The 25,880-nt window shown below is 39.0% G+C and overlaps 1 protein-coding gene across 1 annotated transcript in view; it reads left to right on the forward strand.

Annotated features, from left to right (window-relative positions):
- Window positions 1-229: 229 nt before the first annotated feature.
- Window positions 230-25,880, forward strand: part of LOC124158613 (ATP-binding cassette sub-family C member 5-like) — a 52,003-nt gene continuing 26,352 nt past the window's right edge. The window contains exons 1-6 of the mRNA XM_046533782.1: window positions 230-567; window positions 20,443-20,550; window positions 21,123-21,249; window positions 21,975-22,154; window positions 22,249-22,396; window positions 22,783-22,938. Coding sequence (XP_046389738.1) covers window positions 449-567; window positions 20,443-20,550; window positions 21,123-21,249; window positions 21,975-22,154; window positions 22,249-22,396; window positions 22,783-22,938 — 838 coding nt within the window. The 5' untranslated portion in view covers window positions 230-448. The remainder of the gene's footprint in view (window positions 568-20,442; window positions 20,551-21,122; window positions 21,250-21,974; window positions 22,155-22,248; window positions 22,397-22,782; window positions 22,939-25,880) is intronic.

Genomic DNA, 25,880 nt, shown 5'->3' on the forward strand with positions numbered 1-25,880 from the left:
TTCCCCGTGGAAGACCAAGGACTGTGTACTTCTGGCCAGTCGCGAAGGACGTCATAAGTCGTGCACACTGGCTGATCGGGGGGCGGGGCTGGTGAGGGCTGCAGCGAGCCCATCTCCTGATTGACGAATGCTGACTGACGAGTGTGACGGTGAAATAGTCCCCAACCCCGATCCCTCTCCCCTTTCGTACCTGCCCACCTTCCCTTGCCCCCCCCCCCCCCCCTGAACCCCCGTTCCTCAGTGATCCTTCCAACTTCCCCTCCACCCCTCTCCCCTTCATAACGTCGAGGTAAAACCGGAGGAGAGCGGAAGCCAGCGTTGGAGTCTACGCCCCGTTCTCCAGTGGTGAAGGATTGGCGGTTGCTCGTCGTGCAAGGGTTCGGCGTCTCATTGTCAAGGGCGAAGTCAAAATTTTCCCAAAGCGCGTCATCGGAGTCGGAGCAAGTTCATGGCCAGGGACGACGGCACCGATGAAGTTGCGGGCGACGGAGGCATGATGGGCCGATTCGAGCTGACGCCCGGGGTCCACATAGCCACTTCCGCCAGCAAGGCGGAGCTCAACCGAAGGCAAGTCATACCTCTACATACACTATATCCGCATCTGTCGTGTGGAAAGCTTTTCTGTCTTTTCAACTCGCGTGAGAGTCCAATTTTATGAATTCATATCTACTTCTTCTAGCAGTGTAGTATCTCAAAAAGTCATTTCATTCGGGCGTATCTCGAATTTCTAGTCCAGAAAATCGTACAAGATGCGTAAAATTTGTGCCATATATAAATACATTGTGTATCTGAAAGTTTGTCCGTAAGATGGTATGTAAGAATACCAGTCCACACAATGGACGAAATTTCCGATACAATTATATGGCTCTAATTTCACACATCTTGTACGATTTTCTGGACTAGAAATTCGAGATACGCCTGAGTGGAATGATTTTTTTAGATACTGCTTTGCGGCTTGGAGCGGTAGATACATATCTACATAACACTCTGCGAGCCATTTCTAGATGGTGAACAAGTACCAGCATGTAAGAGAATCCCCACATGCACACCACACTGCCATAAAAATACTACGCATAATAACAAAAAATGTGTGTGAATTCATGCAAAGGCAAAACTTGGCAACGGTTAGCAATTTCGATAATAAAGTATTGAAAAAATAAAAATATATATGAGTCCTCCTAGCGATCGTTCGAGTGACGGCATTAATTTGATGAATTTAGAAAGACGGTTGCTATATGTAATAGTTCTAGGAAAGAATAACAATTTAAATCTCTCTGTTTTAACCGTCTATTTCCTTTGTTTTCTTCTCGTGGTCACGTCATGATACGACAGTAAAAGTTAGATAACTTTCACGACGGTTGTGACAAAATCCTCTCTGAATTTACTAAATAAATTTCGCCTAAACTTTGCTTTACACCCCTGCAAAATTTCCCATCGTAACTTGCCAAACATATACCTACCTCTATATCCGCGTGTGGGAAGCTAATCTGTATTTTTGCCTCCGACTTTATTGATTCATGTACATGACAAGATGAATGAAAATGGTAAAAAAATCTTAACGATTGGTTCCATAAGCCATTCACGCATTTACCAGTTTTGATAGGTTAAGACAGTGCTCACCTCAGTTTAATTGTAATCCACAGGCGCATAAATTTCTCACATCTAGGGTAGGTTGGTCATTCCTTCCCCTCGAAACCCGAGGAGCTCGTTCACTTTTGCCAAGGATGTCGGCTTTATTCGGTTCAAATATTTTATGTTGACTCAAAAGTATTATAATACTTTTGAGTCAACATAAAAGTAAATTAAAAGAAACCCAAGCCTAAAATATTTTAAATTTACTATAGTAAATTATAATGATAATTATTATAATACTATATTTATATAATTTTCCATAGTAAATTATTATATTTTCCTTTTGAAAATAAATCTCAAACGTGCTATGTGTGGATTGCTTTTATCGGCAGTAATACCTACCAATATCTGTTTGAAACACAATTTCTTCCGTTTAATGCAGTTATAAGTGTTTTTCTATTTGATGGAATTTAATTCTATGATTGTTTAGATCTGCATTTAATCGAGAATGGTTATACCCAGCGAGCCACCTCGAGAGTGTTTGGCAAGAGGCAATCAATCACCAGCATGCAATAGGATTCCCACATGCACGCAACACGGTCCAAAAAGTGTTACGCATACTAACAAATTATACTACCACATTCATACAAAGGCAAAACTTGCCAACTATTCATTAAGGTTTTGTGCCAATGAAGCTAGAACACACAAAACATACTGTTAGAAATAATAAGAAACTTCAGAAACATGCATTAAGGTATACATAAGTCAGTAATACCGAGGATGGTATGGTATATCTCCTCTCTGGTAATACGCATTGTGTCCTACCTAGGTATAATAGCTCTAGAAATTTACCTTGGGTTTCAAAATTACCCAGCTTGATTACGGATGATACAGAGGTTACTTCATTGAATGGTGATCCCTGACGGAGTTGAATATTTAGTTAAAGGCGCCTGGACCCGTCTCCTCAACCTGTCAGAGACTGTTTATAAAAAATAGTTTCATTTTACATGTGGATTGTGACATTAAGGAGAGAGATTCGAGCTCTATTACCTGTATATGTACCTGTTTCACTGTGTGTCATTCACCTTTGGCATTGCAATGGTTCTCCCTAGGGCCACTTTTAATTAGGTCCTATTAACGAGGCTGAACAAATCTAGAAATACCTTTGGGCCCATACATATTTTCCTGTTGATTCTATTTTTCTTCGACGCGCAATCCAAGTGTCTGTTTGTCAGGATTGTCGAAAAATCAAGTCATTTTCTTAAAATGACTTGATTTTTCGACAATCCTGATCCCAATGACTGGAAAATCGCTAATGTAACGCCTATATTTAAAAGTGGAGACAAGGAACAGCCATCTAATTACAGGCCGATATCTTTAACGTCCATCTCTTGCAAAGTCCTTGAACACATCGTAGTCAGCTCGGTAATGAAACACCTAGACGCGCAAAACTTATTAATGGGAAATCAACATGGATTCAGGAAAAGCAGATCGTGCGAAACTCAGTTAGCGCTTTTCGCCCACGATATTTTAGTCTCCGGGGAAGACATCATTCCAGTAGACGCGATTTTTCTTGATTTCAAAAAGGCATTTGATAAAGTACCCCACGAAAAGTTAATAATAAAACTGAAATCTTATGGTCTAGACGAAGATGTCATTTCCTGGATTAGAGAATTTTTGAGCGACCGCGTCCAAAGAGTAGTATTAGACGGTGCAGTCTCCAATGAGGTTAGAGTGACTTCTGGCGTTCCTCAGGGTAGTGTCATTGGCCCACTCCTATTCCTTCTTTATATAAACGACATTGGCGAAGTAGTGCAGAGTAAGTTACGATTATTTGCAGACGACGCTGTAGTTTACAGAGAAATTCGTTCCAGCAAAGATATAGATGAACTAACGAATGACCTTGCTGCTATCCAAGCTTGGTGCGATGCTTGGCAGTTAGAATTAAATTTGGAAAAATGCGTCGTAATGAATTTCTGGAAGAAGAATAACTCCCTACAGCGTAACTATGTCATTCGGGGCACGCAGTTAAAGGCAGTTGAATCTGTGAAATATCTAGGGGTTAGACTCAATAATGATCTATCGTGGAATAAACATATTAGAGAAATAACCGGTCAAGCTAATCGTAAAATGGGTTTTGTTAAAAGAATATTAGGAAAGTGCGACGACAAAGTGAGAGAAATTAGCTACTTTTCCCTCGTTAGACCACATTTGGAATACGCTGCCAGTGTTTGGGACCCTCATGAAAAAGGCTTAATAACAGAGTTAGAACGCGTGCAAAGAAGAGCTGCCAGGTATGTGAAAGGTCGTTACGATAGTCTTGTTAGTGTAACTGACCTCTTACATAAACTCGGATGGGAATCTCTGTCGGACCGTAGATTGAAAAATAGACTAAACCTTTTAGATAAATTCAAGAGCAGTGTCTTTTCTGACGAAGTTAACCATATCTTGCGGACGCCAACGTACTACGGAAGATCAGATCATATAAATAAAATAAGAGAGATAGATTGCAGAACAGACAGATTCCGAATGTCATTTTTTCCACGATCAATAAGAGATTATAACGGCAGCAATAGAACGCGTAAATAGATTGCATGACTTGTAGTGTAGCCTACTAACCTATGTAAAACTTACTGCATGTTTCTGAATTTCTATTCTATATTCTATTTCTAACAGCATATAGTAGTATAGTTTGTTATTATACGGGACGTTTCTTGGACGGTGTGGTGTGCATGTGGGAGTCCAAATGCATGCTGGTGATTGATCACCCCCTGCCAAACACCCTAGAGGTGGCTCGCAGGGTAATTTTTAGATGTAGATGAATGATGTTTTCCGTCTTCTATTATTTTAACGATGAAATTCATTGATTTTCCAATTAACATTAACACTAAACTACAAGAACGTAACAAAATCAGCATAAAAATTTGTAAAACCACCGCGCCGGCATGTAGTTGTTGATCCCTCGATTTCTAGATACGTCCCCATTAGAGCCTGAGTGTTTGTTTAGTAAACTTCAGGGCTCTGGCTTCAGCGGTTGATTTTTTCCCTTTAAAAATATTGTGTTAAAGCATAATAATGATAGAAAATGCACATGGTACAGTCATAAATAATGCATCTACCGGGCGCGCTCGACGGTGTATGTTTAGCTGCTCACCGAATTTTGAATCTGTAGTGATGTAATTATGAATTTTCTGAGAACGATGCCATTGTGTGTTCTTCTGATGCTTTCAGAAGGTAGGTACAGTGTAACAGTAAAATGTATTGAATGATTGTTTTGAGAAAGAGCAAGGTACAAGCTTTTAAAGTCCATGACCTTCAGTTAAAAATTCACTCAAACATGCCATGTTGTACTTCAATTAAGGGGTCTATTCTATAGCAAAAATTATTTTTAATTTCTGTATCTCGTGTAATAGGGGTATAGTCGTTTATCTGTTTATACATAAGCTCAAATTTACCAAATATACCAAATTTGCTGTTCTGTAATTTTTTCGTTTATTTTTTAAATCTTTAAACAGGACGTTCCCTACTTATTTCAAGAATCACTAACTGTTCCATATTTTGAAGGGACCGGGAAGGGTTCATTTGACGGGTACATTAAATTTATATGGAATGATCTCCTATAATCATATTGCTGGTGATTGATCACCCCTTGCCAAACACCCTAGAGGTGGCTCGCAGGGTATTATGTAGATGTAGATTAGATTTCCTGCACACTTCCATAATGCTCTTCCTCATAATCTTTCCTCGTATTATGAATATTTCCTTGTTGGATCTTTTCATTATTATCTACCAATTTTGAGTGGCGGCCCGCATCATTTCACATCAAAGCACCATACTTGCAAGTTTTAAGTTTAAAAAAATCGTTTTATAAATTATGAGCTGTGCGAGCTGTAGAATACGCACAATGAAACTTCACCTCAGAATCACCTACAAAAGGTCCATTAAAAGTATTGAGTCCCCCATTATCTATAGTTTCTCCTCGCCTGCATGGAGTTGAAAGTTTTATTATTCCCATAAAAACGTTTTCTTGTGACCAACTCTGCATTCCTCGATATGCTACTCCCGGTCTTGAATCGCTCCAAGTGAAGGGACTGGTAATTTTTTTTCCTGGTAATGTTTTGTATTACGTGAACCGTAATTTACGGTGTTATGGCTGACGAAAGCCGAAAGGTCTGGTATAAACTTGATTATCGTGTATTGCCCTTTCAGTTGTTGACACAAATGATTATGGCTTCAAATGCCTTGACCATCTTTACTTTGCGCCATTGGTGAATGGGAAGAATTAAATTATCCTGTTTCTGGATACGTGCGTATACAATCTTACTCGCTCTCGCATTCGCAATCGAGCGTGGCTTTTTTCAAATAATGGTTTTCAGATTCCTATGGTGGATTTCTCCTCTTTTTCCTTCCACTCGTGTATTATTTACTAAATGTTACCCATTTCACATCTTTTGCTGTATTTATGATAGCACATTCGAATTGACCCGATGTCCATGTATTGGTTCTTTTTAGCAGTTCATTATAAGCGTATAGAATACGTAACTTTAGCAATGCTGGCAACGTGCCCCTTAATTTTTTCATGTGACCCTCATACTTCTATGTATTTAGATAATTTCGATTGTCCTTTTTATTAACTGGTTTCCGCTTTAATTGTCCACCTGGTCAGTCACATCACTTGAAAAACTGTGACGATAATTAATGGATGATGATGGAATGTTATTGTTTTTACTGGCAATAATTCGTAACGTAGTGGCAAATATTTTCATTCTTATATAGTTGTTGGTTTGCGTCGATCTATACAAATGAATTATAAGATGAATTGGTTTTTGAAAAACCTGTTTCCACATAAAATACTGAGAACAAATACGACCAGTGGAATTACTATGGTGATGATGTAGCCGTCGTCGTTGAGGCATGACGACAATTATCCGAGCAAGTCATTATTATTTTATATCAGAGGTACGTGCAGTGATTTTGTACTTTTATATTGTCATTCACAAACCCATCCATTATAATGACGACTTTACTGATTAGTATTTAGAGGTTTTATCTATTCACCTGCGGCTCAGCATTCGGTGAAGCCAATTCGCTTTTTTAAAGGTATTTCATCATTTATTTATTTTATTCTATACTTAATTCAATTGAGATATGTTGGAGTTCCTACGTTCATTCTTCAAACTCCAATGGGCTTTAAGATCAGCAGTATTTTCACCTCGGCATGCCAGTTGTACATTTGAATCCGAATTTCTGTAATGGGGAATGCTTAGTCAAAAGTGTCTCTCTAGTCACTGTGAAAAGTCAATATCATGTTTTCAAGATAAATTCTTAGGCGAGTAACTTAGTTTAAGGTGCCGTTTTTTTATACTTCTATTAGTATGTGTTTAATTTATTCAATTTCAATCGAGGGAACCCGAGACATTATTCCTTACATCCTCTTTCGTAGTAGACATATGTCAGAGCGTATCTTTGTTCTTCTTCTAACCCAACACTTCTAACCCAAGGGAAATGTGTGAACCAAAATGTTGACCTAATTCATCTTCCGTTGATTTCCTTACAGAATGAACGATTTGGGTGTTGGTTTTTCTCACTTTCCATTGCTTGATAATGAGAAGTCAGCCACTCTCGCATCGTCACATGGTGGCGTTAAGGTGACCTATTCGCCTCGGAACATGTCACGTATAAGCCGCCTTCTTGAGAAGTTTTTGAAGTTGGATAAATACCTGTGTGCCTCAGATGTTGTTTAATTTTATTTTTATCTATAAATCGGCGTTAAAACGATTTTACTTCTTTAAACTGGGCTAGCTAGAGTATGGGGTACCTAATGAATTATCAATGCATAATATTTCGAGTGAAGGAGGAGAAACCGTTCCGTTTTGCAGGCTCTAATTGCCATGGAGAAAAAAGCTTTGCAGTGAATAATTTTTATTGCAGTCTTTTATCCACAGCATCAATTGAATAGTTTCAAAATGACAACCCTAGGCAGCTATGTGCGTTACGTGACTAATTCGGCGTAAATTAATTTCAAATAACCTAAGTTACGGCCAAAAATGGGATATTTTTGAAGCGATGTTTAGTTAATATCTAATTATTTTTTGTGTTTTTGCTGTTTTCATGCATTTTACTTTGGTTTGGACGACTTTGGCTGGTCGTAAGTAGGGATTAGATCAATTATATAGCTTGATCGCTTATTAGGGTTTCTCCTCGAGGAATGTACTGACGATTTAAATATGTTAAAGAGCCGGCTTGAATTTGTACTCATTCCATTCGGTAAGGATTATAAGTAGTAAATAAATGAAAGCGATAAAACCAATTTTTTGGGGTGGCTCAAGGTGAAAGTTCGAATGCAGTGGTTTTTAACTATTAGTGAACAAGTTCTGTAGTGGTCATAATTTCTGCGATAATTGACCCTCATTTTGGGGGTTTTCCTAAATAAATACGCTCGCGGGCTATTCTTCAGGGTGAAGTCGGAAACCGTGCCCCTTTATGCTGATGGAATGCATTCCACAGGTGCTTAAGGACTGTCGTTATATTTTTTTCCGTGTGTCGTAATAATCGGAATATTTTCCATAAATGTGCTATTTGATAAAATATTTCTCGCGACCAAATAAATGTTATCTTAGTGATAACGTAATCGGTCTTGCCAGTAGAATTTGCGCGTAAAGAAATGAAATGTCTGGCAACCGAAGTTCATCCCTTATCATGTCTTATGTGTATGATTGTCGTATATTGATAACCGAGAATTGTATTAATTGATCGAGAGCGTCGTGCGGGTATTGTGTCAAGATTTCTTAATTTTCTGCATCGATTAAAATATGTCAGTAGTACCTATATGAAAATGAGAGCTGCAGGCATGTGGTTAAGTGGTTCCATAATGTTTTATTATTTTATTTTATAGTTAATTTTACTGTATAGATTATTATATTTCGTTAAAGCAAAATTTCCGGAGAAGTTGTACTATTTTACTGTTTATTTATAATAATTCCCCATGTACGTTTTTTTATCTTTATTGAATGCATTTTTCGAACAAAATGACACTGGTTGAATGCTGGAGCTAATGAAATAATGGTAGAAGTAATAATTGCGGAAAATTTATGAGACTGTGATTTCTTGGGAAAAGTCTTATTTCCATTCTAGCTTGCCTTGCACAAGTTGAATAACTTTGCAGTCATAAAGGCGTATATTTACTGAAAACGTCAATCACATCTAACGAGATAATTTTCCGCCTTAGGCCTACGAGCGTGAACTCGGAAAATATATTCCAAAACTTGCTGTTCAACTATTTAATTTTGAACATTATTGCCAAGGATCGTGTTCAAAATTTGAATCAGGTCTGACGAACTGCTTACGCGCTTTCGCAATGGTGGATTACACTCTGAGGCTCATGCAATATTGCTCGCCTTAGTTGCAAGCTGTGTTTTTGTTCGTGAAGATGTGTGTGATACGCTTTAAATCGGCCTCCTGCAAGCATTGCACGTTTTAGAAGACGAAATGTGACTTTCGGAGTTGATCTTTGAGTTTGATAAATTTTGGGCTTGTTTGAAAGTGTTTGCTTCGATTTGATGTTTTTCACCAACATCTACGAGGTACTGTGCTAGCCATCACATGGCGCACTCATTCTATCTAGTATAAGAAGAATTGGAAAGCTTATTAACTTAACATGCAGAGGCTTTTTTACCTAGTCCGAGTCAAGTTATCCTTGGGATAAAATATAATTATATGAATAATTAAATTATAACAAGGGACCATGATAGCGATAATTATTACTAGTATAATGGTCCCTTATTGTACGCGGATAAACGGCGTCTTAAATGTTTTTGTTCTGCTGTCCATATCCCTAATCTTATCCTTGTGATCGCTTCTTTCACCTTAGTTAGACTCTCTTAAAATATCTTGAGCATCCGTCAAAAAGTACTCCACTTGAAATTTCAGCGTTTCTTTTAGCTTGGGAGAATTTTGAGCTCGAGTGTCTTTAATTACATATCATTGGAATCTGAAGTTTGATGTCAGGTTTATTCTTCCATTATTTTTTAGAGAGTCGAGGGAGGGACGCTAATGGGAGGGACAGTTGGCCCCAGATAGTTGTACCGGTAAGGGGCCTGGTGGGGCATCATTTCCGACGCCCGTATGATTCCCAGAATTCTTCGAAGTGAAGGTAGAGGAAGGTGGAGTCACAGGTCTCTGTTGGGTGGCCTGGGTTTTTCAATGTTTAAAAATCCTTTGTTCATATCAGGGTCTCCTAACACCGTTGAAACCCTAAGATGGCAATAGAACCGGCAGAGTCAAAAAACTAAATATTAAACATAAATTTCAAGGCTTTTTGTAATTGTAACCAACCACGGACCTAGCGCGATCCTTCAACAGAACGCTTCGAACAAGAATTGCGTTTTTGTTGAGTAGGCTAATTGAATTGGGTGTAGGAACCGTTGGATTGGACATCGGGCATTCTTGGGGTTTTCTACAATTTATTCATTCTAAGGATTTCATAAATCTTGATGTGGGCTGCGTCGAATTTCGCCCCTTTTTTATGCCATACTAATGTGAAACTTTGAGGCCTTTAAGTGGGAGGACTTGGATATTCATCCACCCTGCTGGAAACTTTATTGACCATAAGACGCGATGCTCTACGAGTTAATGGGATTCTAATGTTATTGAATCGAATGAACCAGTATTTGTCTTATTGAGTGAAACAGAAACATCGGAAAAAACCGCTTAGCGGTGACCTCACACTGATTTTAGTACGCGTCCAGTTACGAAATCTGAATGGTGCATTATCTCAATGGACTTTTCACCGAAAGAGATATCAAGTTCCCAAATTCATCATTCATATCCACGGAGTACGCCATCTGCTGCTTATCTTTATAAATCGCTTTATCGTCAGAAATGCTCCCTCCTCGTACCTGTACACGTACAGCAATTAAAGGGCTGGGCTGCACGTGATATATCTCACCCAACAGCGTGCAACGAGCTTCTTTGCCTTTTCCCGCCATCAAGATTGGGTGGCTTTTTGATTCCTTATCAGTAGCTTCATAAATCACCTTAACAGATTGAAATGAATTCAGCAGTGCATGGATTACCGATGAAAAATACGGTACAAGTGACCATATTCATTTATTCTTAAAAGTGAAATTCCCGAGTTATGACTTCGAAGAAATCGACAAATCAATCGACAATCTTTGGGAATTTTGCCATCGTTTAAGAAGAAAATTATTGTGCAAGTAAAAACGCAAGGTTAAATATTTTACATTTAAGATGAAAAATAAAATCAATGGAATAAATAAAATAAACATTTCCATAGTCCTAGCATGAGCAGCAATTTGCTGAATGCATTTCGCAACTGCTATTATCCCATATGGGCTGAGGTAATAATGGAATGTTAGATTATGGCCTTTTTCTTTTATTTTAATTGCGATTCTTTTTTACGTCACGATGACGTTCTTATGCCTGGTGTGCTTTCAGAATGGTTCTCTCTTTCAACAGCTGCGGCTCCATGTCTAAATCCAATATATATTGCTCGCTGGGTATCATTGGATCTTGATGCGCGGTTTGCTGTGGAAATTACCGTGTCCACACAGTTGTGCCAAGACTGAGATGCCTACCCATGGCTTCGATTTGAGTTGAGTTATTCACTTCTCCTCATAATAAAACAGTTTGAAAGTTCCGATAGTTTAATTTTCCGCGCCCTTTCGTGTTTTTTGGTGTTTCATTGTCTTGAGGTCATTGATATTGACGCCTGACCGTTATTTTTTCCAATTCTCAAAACGGCTTCGTAATTACTTCTCCTTCAGTTAATGTAGGAGTGTGTAACTTAGCCTCATTTTTACGTATGCTTCCAAGCTCATATGCTCTCTTTCCTTCTTAACATCGCACTTTAATTTTCCTACGTGGAGTATTACATTATTTTAATATGTATTAGTAACCCTGATGATATATGGTATTTTCGGTGTGATGCGCACCGCAACTTGTTCCGCGTAGCCGTAGTATTCTCGTGTCTTATCTCATGTAATGTCTTGAGGTGACGTAATTCTCTTTGTTCGGCATTATTAGTGACGGCAGGAAAAGTTCTGTAATATCGCGTAGATGTAATTTCTGGAGCAATCTAAGGCTTGCACGTAGCCTGCTATTCTGTAATGCCAGAGCTGTACGACGTTCTCTGTTACCTCGTAGTATTTTCAAAGGATCGCACTGCTTTACGTTATATTTTTCGGATTAACTATTTCGGCGGTGAGTACAATACGCTTCGCGCGTATTCTAGCTTCGGCCTGACTACTATCACAGAGTAAGTATCCCCTCTCTTTCGCTTTTTCATCTGCGGACCCTCCCACAGCCCGTTTCTCTAATATTGAAATAAATACTTGTAATTTTGAATGGTTATAAAATTTATTACTTGTAAAGTTAATAAATTTAAATGAAAGTAAATACTTTAAGGGTATTAACTATATAATCTTAGACAGTTGGAAGTATTTGTTTCAATATGGAAAAATTCCACTCCATTACGCTTGAATTCTCGGATTTTATTCGTTTCTCTAATCTACATCTACATAACACCCTGCGAGCCTCCTCTAGGGTGTTTGGCAGGGGGTGATCAATCACCAGCATGCAGCATGCAATTGGACTCCCACATGCAAACCACACAGTACAAAAAACGTCACGCATACTAACAAATTATTCTACCATACGCTGCTTGCTTGCTCCATAAGGGCTCAGCCTCAACTATTTCTTGTATACGTGTTATTCCCCACGATAGGTTTGTAGCTGTCATAAATCCCAGATATTTGACCGCATTATGGCAGGGGCGCCCTCCTTAATAGCCCACTACATATCACCTTCTTACCTGTTCAGAATGGCGCTAATGACCTCAGCTGTCAGTCACCTTCCCAAACGACCAGCCAGTCTTGAGGGCGTCCGTATGGCACGGCTGAAGGCATTCTCGTCACACCGCCCGCCGGCCGGCAGACCACTCGGCTACCGTCGCATGATTCATCTCGCGAGGAAAGGGAGCGTAGTGTGGGAGGTGGAGGGTAAACAAAACACAGCTGCGTGCATTTCCTTGTGACGGCCTTGGGCCTCCTTTTGCGTAACCTTAGGTAACAGCGAGAAATTTCCCGGCCCAGAGAATAAGAAAGTGATTTCTCAATAGCCAGTCACCGTGGAACGATAATTATCCCTGCTAGTCCTTACAGGGATGCTGCTCAACGCTTCAGACATTCCATTAATGTTTCTGCGGGATAATGGCTCAGTGGTGGCTGCAGCCCGCGCAGTGCTTTTTGCAGTCATTTCTTCAATGTTCTTGCCTAATAGATCCATCGAATTGACGCATGTAAAATTTGAATGGAGGAATACTGACGGGTCTAAATTAGAGTGCCGCTGTGTGATACTCAGATGGATTGATCATTTCCATATATTTGCTACAAAAATTGAAGCGTGCTGTGCATATATATTTATTGCTTGATGTAAAAAATAATTACATCGCCTAAAGTTTATTTGATATTCAAAGTCGATTCTGCTGATGATCTAAATAACAGGTTATTCTCCTTGAGACAGAAGGCTGAACAATGTTCAGTGTACATTCATTCGTTATTATTATCTCTTCATAATAAAAATTACCTCCATTCACTCAGTGCGTCGACTTGAAGATTGGAATGATAGGAGAGGGTAGAGCTTATCACCATTCACTGGGGTGCGAACTCACAAATTTAAGGAAGGGCGGCCAATCCTATCCCTGGGCTACCGCTTCATACGAGGAATAATGATGCGCGTGTCCAAAGATTTTACCAGGGGACCCAATAGCGCTTGGCCACTGACCCCTCCCTGTTAGCCCCTCCCAATCGGCCTACTTTATAAATATTTGGGTAACTACCCGTCTTGGTAATATTCTTTTTCTTGCTTCGTTTATAGAAATTTCTTTATTTCTTCTCAAAATATAAATTCACTTCATTTATCGCTCTTCTGATGGTGTATTTCTTTCCTTATTCATATTTTCATCGTGAGAGGTGGCAGCCGAAAAATTAACCAAATTGCATAAAATAGCTGGCATTAATCATTAGTCATGAATCGAATAACGTTATAAAATTTGTGTGGTAGCCAATATTTCATGATTCAATATATATGTGGCCATAATTTGTCCGGCCTCGGTGGCGGTGGGGCTCGCCTGTCAAACCGCAGATCGCAGGTTCGAATCCCGCCTGGGTAGGTAGTTCTTGTGGTAGATTTTTGTGGTGTGTTTTGTTAATCCTCCGTTGTAAAGACCTCTATGCGCTGTTTACGGGGAAGTTGGAAATAAACAATTTCAGATCATTTACCTCATCGCATTGCATAAATTAACTCCGTTCAACATTCATTGGAGTTCCGTTAATTTATTAAGTGTTGTAGAGGCGTTTACGAGTGTGCTAAAATTTATTGCAGTGTTTTTTAAGGTCACGCATGTCAAATCCAAGTTTTAATCAGTGTTATAGTTACTTAACAATAATTAATCGAGGTAGTCGTTTAAGCTAATCACCCGTTAGTGGTGCTCGAGTTTTAGTTTTACCAATTCTTTTCAAGAGTTCATGTGCATTTGTCAGCATATCAAAGTCATACGCATCCGTAAGGTGCATATATGCCTTTGATGGCTACGTGCATACCGTGTGTGATTGTATCTTTTATCGTATCATGCGTCAATGCTCACAAGTTATCCGCATGTCGAGAAATTTTCCGATTCAGTTGTCAATCTACCATTATCTACCAGTGGCTTCGTCAAATGTTCTTATCTGATGGCAAAATATTCGTGATGTGTGCACGTGGTCGCAATTCGTCAACACCTCAGAAAAGATGTTTTGGCGTTCTTGAAATGACAGATATTTGTTAAGATATTATCAGCTCGCGAATCTTCATTTTTTCAGTTTGGAATGATATAAACCAAAAAATGCTAACAGATGCTGAAGGCATGAATTTCCTGCGATGGTGATGTTGTGAACTAGATCTTTTTTAGGCTTTGCAGGTCGAGCGCGTTTCCTCATAATGTTCGCACGATCAAATAACTGCCATCACAATTGCTGCTACTGAGCATGTTTTTGATTCATTAATTTTCTGCCTTGGTGAAAAAATACTGAAGTATAAGGAGAGGGAAATCTCATGCTGCGGGCTTGTGTCATAAATATTTTTTCAAATCACTCTCCCTATCTCTTACCAAATTTTAAAGTTGTGAGTGCAACAAATGTATTAGTTGTCTTACGTCTTCTTCGACATTTTCCCTGACTTCGGACGTTACCGGAATCCCTGCTGCACTATCCTCTGGTCAAAAGTTATATTCGATTCCTCTAAAGATGAGAAATATAAATAAAACACTCGGATCTTGTTGCACTTGTGCTTTGCATTTATTACTTAAGCTCAGGTTTTCTCAAAATGACTTTATTCACCCTTTATTAACTCCACTCATGTCTCAATTTTTTCGACGAGACTGGCACTGCCGAACGCTAATCTATTTTGATCAACAAGGGTGAATCTTTTGGAGTAGGGCAATAATAAAAATAACTCGCTCGCAGGCAATTGCATTTGGATATCCACATACATACTACCACGTAAGCCGTCTGAATAGGCTTGTGGCGGGGGGCTTCAGTACACCGGCCGTTAACAAATAATAAGTAAATGCTCTGGCCAACTTCCGTCGAGCAATTCCTTTATTGTTGGGGAAAAAAAGAATTTCCATACCTATCCGTTCGGCAAAATATCTCTCTTAATGAATCCCTTCTGTCGGACCTGGAAATTGGGGTTCTAATACGATGTTCTCCAAGTCGCTCTGAATGATATTTATTCTAAATTAATCAAGAAATCTAAGCCTAGTTCGCAGCCTCCGAGCCTCTAGCAGCTCTCAGCCTAATTCGTTTAACACCTTGGTAACGCTTTCTGTGGGCCCGAGGCAGTTTTTGCAAATTTGTCTCGACACACCAAAAATATGGTAATGAGTCTGGTATTTATAATTCAAATGCGTTATAGTTAACGGAATTATATGATATTTTCAGTAAAAAGCTTAAAAGTCACCATTGACGATAAGACGAAAAACGTTTTTTTCCGCGCTCTTGTCGTAACATTTTCTCTGTAGCGGGCATATATATTGAGCATATTGTAATGACCGTTGGGCTTTCCGTTTTTACTAGAAGCTTCTCTAGATCCGCCTTTGTCTTGATATATGGAGCCTCTCACCCCCGATTACACTCACGCCTTCTTGCGTAGTTCATTCGTGATCAGGGGGAGGGTGTCTTTTCTGTCCTCTTATTTCATGTTTCTGCCTCCTCGTCCTTCCTTGTCTCTCCCACCCTCTGCCAGCCTTTCTCAAAACACCTCGCTTTTCGTTCTCTTCCCCTCTTGATGCCAAGTAGTGTAGGTTGTTACCTCTCTTGCTCTGACGAGTTTGTCAGCTGCGGCGTGACGCGTCGGCTTTGTAGCAGGGATGGCCCGGGTCGAAACGAAACGAAAATGTTTCTTTTCGACCCGAAGGGAAACGAAAATACTAGGTCTAGGTTTCGTTTCGTTCGTGCACGAAATGAAAGTCACGTAGGAGTTTAGTTTCGACCCGGGACAAAACTTCACAATCTAGGAATGAAAATTAATCGAAATTCAACTGCTCTTAGTTAAGTCGCGATCCCAGCAGTTGAATGGAGAGAGATTAGAGGGAGTAGTTTCGACTCATTACGTTTGACATGCGCGTACAGAGGTTAAAACGTTCAGCTTAAAAATCGAATGGCCAGTTTGCGTTCACTGTTCTCCTGTTAGTGGTAAAAATATGAGTGCTCCATGAATCTAATGGCGGTAGGCCGAACCTCTAGTTCATTCAACCATACTTCGTAGTTGATGTGTGGGTCGAAACTAAACCGTTCGAAGGTGAAGCACGTGGTCCCTTCGATGAGAAACATTATCAGCGTCTCACTTCGTCCCAGAGTTTTACTTTAATTTTTTACCCGAAGTAGTTATTACTCCGATTTCGTTTCGACCCTGAATTTAGTTCCCTGGGTTTAAATCCGTTTCGTTTCTACATTTCGCTCCCGGGAACGAAACTATTGAAATTTTACTAGTTTTGACTTTCGTTTAATTTCTATTGCCATCCCGGCTTTGTAGTTAGCTTCCGCTCGACCGGTCTTCGTTCGTGACGCATTTTTATTTGGTATTTTCGCTCGGTTTGGTATTTGGAGGAAGAGACCGACAGCTATGATCACTTGCCCCATGAAGTCAGGTTATGGAAGAAAGAGTGGAGTAAAACTCGGCATCGGCATTAGCCTGCTCTTTACGGCGCCTAGGGGACCACGCACGCCTTAATGGCCCAACCGACGTAGTGTTGCGCTTGTAATGCTCTCCATTTCAACATCCAAGCGGGCAATCTGAAAATTCTCTGCCACCGCCAGAATTCGAACTCGAGCCCACGGAGTGGGATGCCAGCACTAACCACCAAACAAACCCAATTCCCCGCACTTTCGCTATCCTGTTGATATTTTGAAGGTCTATAGAGTAAAATTGTCAACAATTGTCCGTATTAAACATGAAAAATTTAACTCGATATTTTCTCGGGATTAAATTTGTTACATTTGAGATGTGGGTAAATTTTGAAGAGGCCATTTAATCTTCAAATTTAAGTAATAAATACGTCTCGGAGAACAAACAAAATACGAACGGTTGAGAGTGAGTCATATGTCCTCTTAACTCGTAAAGAACTGCGCGCATAATAATAATTTCGTAATATAGTGGTGTCTTTTGTTTCGTTTTGTGGGTCCACTTTCCGAATATTGTCGAAGATATATTTTACGAAACATTAATTAGTGCATAAGACGTGTTGTCGGATGAAATGAAATTTCAATAAGTTGCCGGAAGCTCCATCGCGCGCGTGCAAGATCTTCAGCGGCTCCCCTCACTCCCGGCGTGCTCCAGTTCCTCCACCATCGGCCTGGGTGCCGACCTTGAGTATTTGTCTCTCGGTGTTTCCGCAAAAGCCTTTGTAGCCCCAGAGCAGGTCTTCCCTTTGTCTTACCTACGACGCAACTGACGGAAGACTCGTGGCAATTAGAATTTTTTACGTTCTTTATTTTTTATCTGACACCGGAATCGTTCTCGCAATCATTCTAGTTTAAAGTAGGGATTCTTACCCGGAAGCTTCACTTTGGTTGTAGTATGTAAAAAGATCACGTACTTTAAAAAATGCAGACCCCAGCCATCCCCTCTATATGACTAAACCTTGTGAAAACACTAATTAAATAGATGTAGAAATGTAACTTTGTCGCCCATCGATGCCGTATTTTATCCGATGACGAAGCCAAGGTGAACGAAACTGGCATTCTTATCCCATCGGCCCCATGATGCCCTTCTTCAGGAACTTTAACTCGGTTGACTGAAAAAATCCATAACCAAAAATAAAGAGTGGCAAAAATCAGTGTGAAATGAGTGAAATCTATTCACATAGCAACAGGAGTAGGAGGTGTATCTAAAAGTGTGTTAGTATATACATAATTTCATTTTTGCTATTTGATCAACTCACATTCTGCGACTATTTGTCATAAGTCTGGATTTACCCTCCATGTCATTTGAAAGGGTCGCAATAACTTTTTTATTAAATAGGATCAATGTATTACAAATGCAAGCATGCAGCAGAACATTTGCATACTACCCCACAAGCCACCTCAATAGGCCAGTATGTAGTTACTGTCAGTGGCGCAGCGAGGGGGGGGTTTTGGGGGTTTTTAAGTTTAATCCATTCTACATAATTGGATTGATATTACTAATAAAATAGTGTAAGGATTAATAAAATATCCCTCAGAAAGCCGTAAAACTCACCATATTGAACCATTATCATAAAATTCCTCAATTTATTGATCTTGCACCTACCGCTTATCCTGGTGGGTATTCCATACCCCCACACACCTCGGTATTAGTTGCACCTAAACCCTCCCCAGCCTTAATTCCTGGCTGCACCCCTGGTTACTGTAATGGATTTCTCATTCCCTATGTTAATCGGTAGCATGAAATAAATGCTACAGCTGAAATGCGTAATTCGTAATTTAAAATTATTATTATAAAATTATTTCAGGTGTTCTCCGGGTCTCTGTTCACCCTTTGGATCACTGCTTATTCTTTCATAAATCATACAGGCCATGCTATCAATAAATATGATGTATACGCCTGATTAAGGACCATTAGGACACCTCCTCTTCTTAGTTTTACCTTTTAGTCAGGTACATAGCCAAAAATTTCCTCCTGGGGGATTTTTAGAACTAATGCAAAGTCTAAAAGTCTTGTAAGTTCTAAAAAATTAGCTCATATCAAGCTACGGTAATTCAGAGAGCAATTGCCTCTAGGCTAGTGTTTTCCTCAGTGGATATATATTGTGGGCAGTCGCCATAGTGGGTTAATTTCGGAGGGGGGAAGGAGGTTGAGTGCCCAAACCTCTCCCTCCCCAATCCCTTTCCAGCTACATGCATGCTCGGAGTGAATTATAGTACTCAAGAAAAGTTAGAAAACTTGGCAACTTGTTCTGATATTGAAAATTGTTTATTTTTTCCAGAATCAAATGGTTTATGCATATTTCTATAAATGACATGAAAATTGTAATTCATTTTTTTGGTCAGAGTCAGGGCTGCACACAGATAGAGTGTAAGGCACAGGTTTTCTCATGAAAAAATTTGGGGAGATTTGTAAAATGCATTCTATCTATGGGCATTAGGGGATGTCATGGATGCCTCAGAGTCAAGAGTGGCAATAATTTTGGGTTGAGATATCCAGGGGCACGGCTAGGAATTAAGGCTGGGGGGGTTTAACCAACTAATACCGGGGTGTGTGGGGGTATGGAATACCCACAAGGATAAGCGGTACATGCGAGATTGATAAATAGCGGAATAAATGGTTCAAAATGGCGAGTTTTACTGCTTTCTCAGGGATATTTTATTAATCACTACACTATCTAGTAGTAATATCAATCCAATTGAGTAAAATGGATTAAACTTAAAAATTTCTCTGAGCTCTGGGGGGTTTCATCCTGAAAAAACTCCCCCCTCGCTGCGCCACTGGAGATTCCTATCATTAAGTATTATAGTATCAACCGGTAAGGAATATGCCAATTTATTGTCAGTTAAATTACCTGACATGGTGTCCCCCAAGGTGTTCACTGCACAGAGTTGGAAGTCCTCATCATGCACCCACACTTGCCGTTTCTTTTTTATTTCATTTCTGCTTTGAATAGTCTGATAAGAGTTTGTTCTCTAGTCCTTGTCGTGCACATCAAGGCAAAATATTACCAGCTTTGGTAAGAGAGATTAGGAAGTTACTAGATTATGCCATGGATGGTCCTGAAATCTGAGAAAATTGGCTATCCAGCCATGTCATTTCTATAACTTAGCCTTTATTGACTCATCCTTTCAATTTTTTGCAAAGTTCATGCGACATCAACCACATGAAATACTTTTATCAGGTTGTTGAAAGCCTAAATAAAGTGCTGTTTTCTATACAGTTGGCAAAGTTTTTAATCCCTGTAAAATTGGCTTCAATTTTGTGAGAAATTAAAGTTTACTGCACCTTGTGAAACAGCAGAGCTGCAAATTCAGGCTCCCTGCTGTCATATTCCCTTGTAATACTACAGTGGATAAGAAATCCTCTTTTTAAAGTCAGTCATGTTGGCATAAAGATTGTATAAGTATTTACCTTATCTATTTGTATATGCTTGTGATAATCACATTGATATGTGTGTAAAGACAATAATGGGTGAGGAATGAGGAGGGGATAAGTGTTTCAAGTCCTCTCCTCCCACTCCTATCCTTCCCTACAAAAGGTTTGGGTTTTAACAGACCAAATGTATTCCCTAAACTGGTTAAAAAATATTTCTGGGTGAAGCCTTGATATAAATTATGTACCTTACAGGTCAGATGAGGCTCTCTATTTTGAAGAATACATCAAGAAGCAAGGGTGGAGTAAGAAATATGGGCAAGCACTCAGGAACCTCATTCCAATTCGGAAGTCTAAACGCAAGTAAGTTTCTCAGACAAGTATTTTATTTTGTGTAAATAAAGTAGTGCTTAATGGTTCCAGAGCATGAAATTCCAACTCTAGTAATTTGTAATGTCGAAGAATCAAAGAATGTGGGCAGAATCAAATTTGGTCAAAATGATTGAATTTGATGGTTACATCAAGGGCTGTGTGGGCAGGTATTCCTTTGTTTGAACAAGATCGAGCGAGAATTTGAAAATTTCTCATTCAAGATTTTTTTCCTTTGGAGTTGTGGTAATTTCTATTAGTCAAAAAAATATTCTCTCCATGTCAAATTTTGTGCTTAATAAGTGGTATTGTCAGGGTATAGACAGTTTCAGTATTTAGAAATTTGATGATAAAAACATTGAAGGATATGAAATATTCTCGATTGTGTCACCTGCCATCAAAAATTCAAACTTTGCTATGTTGTGAGGATGAATAAATATGAATTATAATAAATAAATATATAATTCCAATGCCTATTCAAAATGTGATTTGGTCTGCATAAGATTATTGCCTGTTATAATACTATTTCTTGGCTTTCCTACTCTTTCTTTCACAACATATGATAGGGAGTCAAGGCACCTGCCCAGCAGTGATGCCGGCTGTTTGTCTTTCGTCTCGTCTTCGTGGCTTTCTCCTCTCATGTTCAAAGCATTCAGAAAAGGAATATCTACTGAAGATGTATGGGATTTAAGTGTAAGTTTCAAATGTGTGCATGTTGTTAGGATGTGATATTTTTGCTTGAGATATAGAATAGTTTCCCTTGGGAAATAAATTTAGTGCATAATCTACTAAAGGTATCCCTTGTTCCAAGGCTTACTAGAAATGAGGGGAGGACATCAATCTGTACCAAATTTTGTTTCTTACTAGTGTTCTATGCTAAAAATTTTTCTCTGTCAGGGTTTATAAAGGATTGAAGCATGCTTTGAATAAAATGCCTCATATTTATCTGCTTGTTTGTTGTCAATAATAGAAAAGTACCTCCTGTATTTATGATTTTTCCTCATTTTCCAATTATATCCTCTTTGTACTCCATATTTTTTTGGCTAAATTTATTGACAGTTTTGGTCCTTAAATATCTCTCGATAACAATTGTACTGTAGCATTTTGATTGGAGGAAGTTGGTGTCATTCTTAGCGGCTTACAGCATATCTCTTGAAATCAGATTGTAGACTTACCCGCCAGATAGGTGAAGAAATTCTTTGAAGGTTCTCCCTTGGGTAAAATGATCCATGGCCTACGTTGCTATATTGTTATCTCATGCATACATGCTTTTCATTTTACTATTTCATGTGGGTGATGGAGCTTGTTTAATTCAATGGAGTCCTTTTTATTTGGACTAATAGGTCTACAATTCAATACCTGTTGATACAAAATTTCAAGCTTCAGACGAATCTATAATCACTTCTAATGTTTTACAGAAAAAGGACAGTGCTAAATACAATGCATCCCGCTTGACACACTTTTGGGAAGAAGAAATTAAGGTCAAGGGCTCAAATAAAGCATCTCTAGCGAGAGCTGTTTGGCGGTTTTCTCGGACAAGGTTGTTGTGGGCAACTGTCTTGATGATTCTTACCAATGCATTCCAATTTCTTGGTCCTGTAAGTAGTGTCAACTCTGTTTATTAAATATTGAATAATGTACTTATTACTGATGATAAAGTTGGGCATTAACAATCACATATTTTTTTTCCAGGCATGGGTGCAAAATGAACTTCTTATATTTGTAGAAAACGAAAATGAGCCTCAATCATGGGGTTTGGTGCTTGTTGCTCTGCTCCTTGTTAGCCAGTGCTTGCGTACTTTGTGCTTTAATACCATGTGGATTGTTGGTTATCATACAGGTAAAAGTTAAAAGAAGTCCTATTTCAGGTCTTCATTGTCTCTCATGAGTATGATACCTATTCTTGCTGAAGATTTATTTTCCTACTCACGTGTATGGTTATTATAGGTGTTTAAGTGGAGTCAATGCATACTTTTTTCCACACCTATGTGGGATTTTTTGGAAGTTATTTGGCCAAAATATATCAGTTATTCGCATTAGTTAATATCATCTGCAGAATTTAACAATACTTTTAATCATAGTACAAGGCAACATAAGTTAAGGGCATACTTTGTCTACCTCAACATAACAATATATGATAAGAGATATGGTATATGTACGTTGATGCATGTGTCCACTGTATTTGTATTATTTTTTCTGAAATCGATTGTCATCATCTAATTTCAGCTATTCGTGTAATGGGATCTTTGCAGTACATGGTTTACCAAAAACTTTTGAAGATGAGGTCACCCAATGATCAACTTTTAGGCAAGGTGGTGAACATGTGTACAAATGACCAAGAAAGACTTTGTGAAGCAGTAGCTGCAGGAGTATTAATTATAGGTGAGAAGACTGTTGATACTAAAATTTGGTGCTTGAAATTACCAATTTGTATACATTTTTTAGGTTGTTCAGCATGGCAAAATTGATTTCTGATAATCATGAAAGCCCCATTCTCCCTTGTGACTCTAATCTTTCCTTTTTGCTGTGAAAGTGAAGTGATACATCATTACGTGAAATTTTTGTGACTCTGATTTGAAAAAAAATTAATGTAAATTTAGTTTTTTGTCAGAGTTTACAAATTTTATGGAAAAAACACACCAAGAATGTGTATATTAACAGATATGGGGATAAATTTTACCTTCTATGTTGATATAGTAACTGGTTGGATATTATGATTTTCTTCTTGAGAAAACTGGCAAAATGTAGCAACTCAACTCCCTCTGAAGTTTATGTTCGGAAAACTTTGAAATTGCATGTGCTGCACATGTGATGTACAGTAAAACTCCTTTATAATGAACGGCATTGAAGTGAAAATTTTCAAAAGCCTCCTGATGACAAAGTTGTGTTCCCAGGCCCTTCCCATGCATTATGCATGGTAAAAAACTTTCTGTAACGAATCTCTTTAATTAGGAAACTTCTCTGTTTCAAAGTCAGCATGTACACTTCAGTTAGGAAAACTACCTCACTATAGCAAAATTTTTCTCTTAGAAATTATTTTGCAATGTTTTTAGATGCTACAGAGGAACCTCGTTAAAGCGAGTACGGGCTATAGCGACACCCCCGCTATTACGAGAGATAGCCGATGCACCGTCAATTGACCCTATAATAAGCGTGTTAAAAAATTCGTTTTTACGAGACCCTTTCGGTGTTGGCTCTCGCCATAGCGAGGGTTTCACCGCCGGAAGACTTTCATCAAGACTCCTTAACCTCTGTAATTGCTAGCGATCTGTTAATGGAGTGCTCAGTCTCAAATTTATGTGGTAAACTGTCGTTCGAAAAATATAATGATTGAAGAAACAATGCTTTGCATGATTTTTATTCAGTGCGGCGCTTATAAATTGTTTGAATAGTTAGTCGTTATTTGAGTAAGGAAATTTAGTGATGCAAAAAAAACATCGCCTTTCGTCTGGATTTATGCTTACGTTTATCGAATAGATGTTTATCTGTCGCCGCACCACTCCTGTTCCTGTATATCTGTTCGCAACAGGTATATTGGCTATTATTTGCTCCACCTCCGGTAAAGCGACAATTCGCTATAGCGAATGTTTATTAGTGCACCGTGGGGTGTCGTTATATCGAGGTTGCGCTGTATTCACATCAAAATTCCACATTAACCTGAGATTTCCTCTTAATGGATATAAAAAGAAAACCAAACTAAGCATCCCCCTCAGCCGCTGAGTTAACATAGCTTTACCTTTTCGCTAGGAATGATGAAAATATGCGACAGGACGTTTCTTGACCCGGGAGACGAAAGCAGCAAATTTTCGTCAGAGATTTTTCTATGCAGACAAATGAATGCCCAAAATATACGTTGCGTTGCTTACCTCCTTTAATGATGGTCGCGGGTTCGCCAAGTCTTAGTTTCGTGACCCAACAAAGCGGGACTTAGGCTGTACCCTCAAAATCCGGGAGCGGGTACCCGGACCCTTTGTCTTATATTACCCCTCTTTGTGGTAAGGGACCGCAGTCATACAATTGTTCATTCAGTCAGTTTTCGAAATAAATATCTGTTCTTTTCTCAAGAAATATAAACTAAGAATTGAATTCTTTGTCTTTTGAGCAGCGTTCACAATTTTTATGCGAAATTCTACGATAAATATTAACTTATGTCTCGATTTCAGCATAAACATCAGGATGGAAATTGTTGCTTCATTAAGTGCATTAATATTGATGGTAGAGCTTCGTTCAAAATTTAACAATTCTCAGAATAAAACAAGAAATTCAATTCGAAGTCTGCAATTAACGTGCAAGCAACAGTTATCCACATAGCTAATTCATATAAACATAGCATGATTGACCATGAACTAATGCCACTGGTAGGGTTATAAACCACGAGAGAAGGGATGCCAACTAATATTGGAGTCCTCACTTGGAAGGGTCGAAGAAGGTTGGTGCTAAGAGTGTGTGATTATCTGCAAGACCCTTTTAAACGAAAATGTCCTGCAAAAATGCTCCGGACAGAAAAGTCTCTTTGGGTTCAGTCAAGCAGTCATGCTAAGGAGAGAATTCCACCTTCTCGAAAGGGTTAAAATCTTCCCAGTAAACTAGGCCTTAAAGGTCATTGACTAGAGAAAAATGGAAAAATTGGATTGAAAAATTTTGAATTTTTTTAGGGGAAGTGTGTGAAATGTTGAGATTTTCTGAAAGTTTCTCCTAATCATTTTTTGTCCCCCACCTCTGCAGGAAATTTAAGTTTTCTATCTCGTCTAGAAGTGGTTTGGAATTCTTATCCATCGGTGAGTGAGTCAGTCATGCAAGAGGCTTACATATTATGGAAATGCTGTATTTGTAATTGTCTGGAGATTTCCTTTTCCTTAAAAAAATTCCTGACAAGCGAGTACTTAAGGTGCTATATTTGTGGCTCACCTCTGATCGATGTGAATGCTCTTCTCATCCTGTGATGATGCACCCCACAACGCGCTTATGACTATTGAACACCCCTTACTTAAAAGTTACTATTTCACTGTTCCATTCAATACTTGGAGCAATAATTTTTGCGGCAATCAGTGGCGGATCCAGGATAGGGACAAGGGGGGGGGGGGCTAAGTGGGGGTCAACCTACCAGCAATAGTGGGGGTAAAAATTACAATTCTATCTGGTGTAAATTGGATGCCCAAGAGGGGGGCTGTAGCCCCCTTGCCCCCCCCCCCCCTTAGATCCGACTTTGGTGGCAATAGTAATATATTGGCCTCTTAAACTGTTTTGCTCCCTTAATGTGACACAGCAGTGTATTTCCAGGAACCTTATGTATTTTTGTGATTAATCTATTTTTCTTGAATACT

Source organism: Ischnura elegans, chromosome 5 (assembly GCF_921293095.1).
Source record: "Ischnura elegans chromosome 5, ioIscEleg1.1, whole genome shotgun sequence".
Lineage (NCBI taxonomy): Eukaryota > Metazoa > Arthropoda > Insecta > Odonata > Coenagrionidae > Ischnura > Ischnura elegans.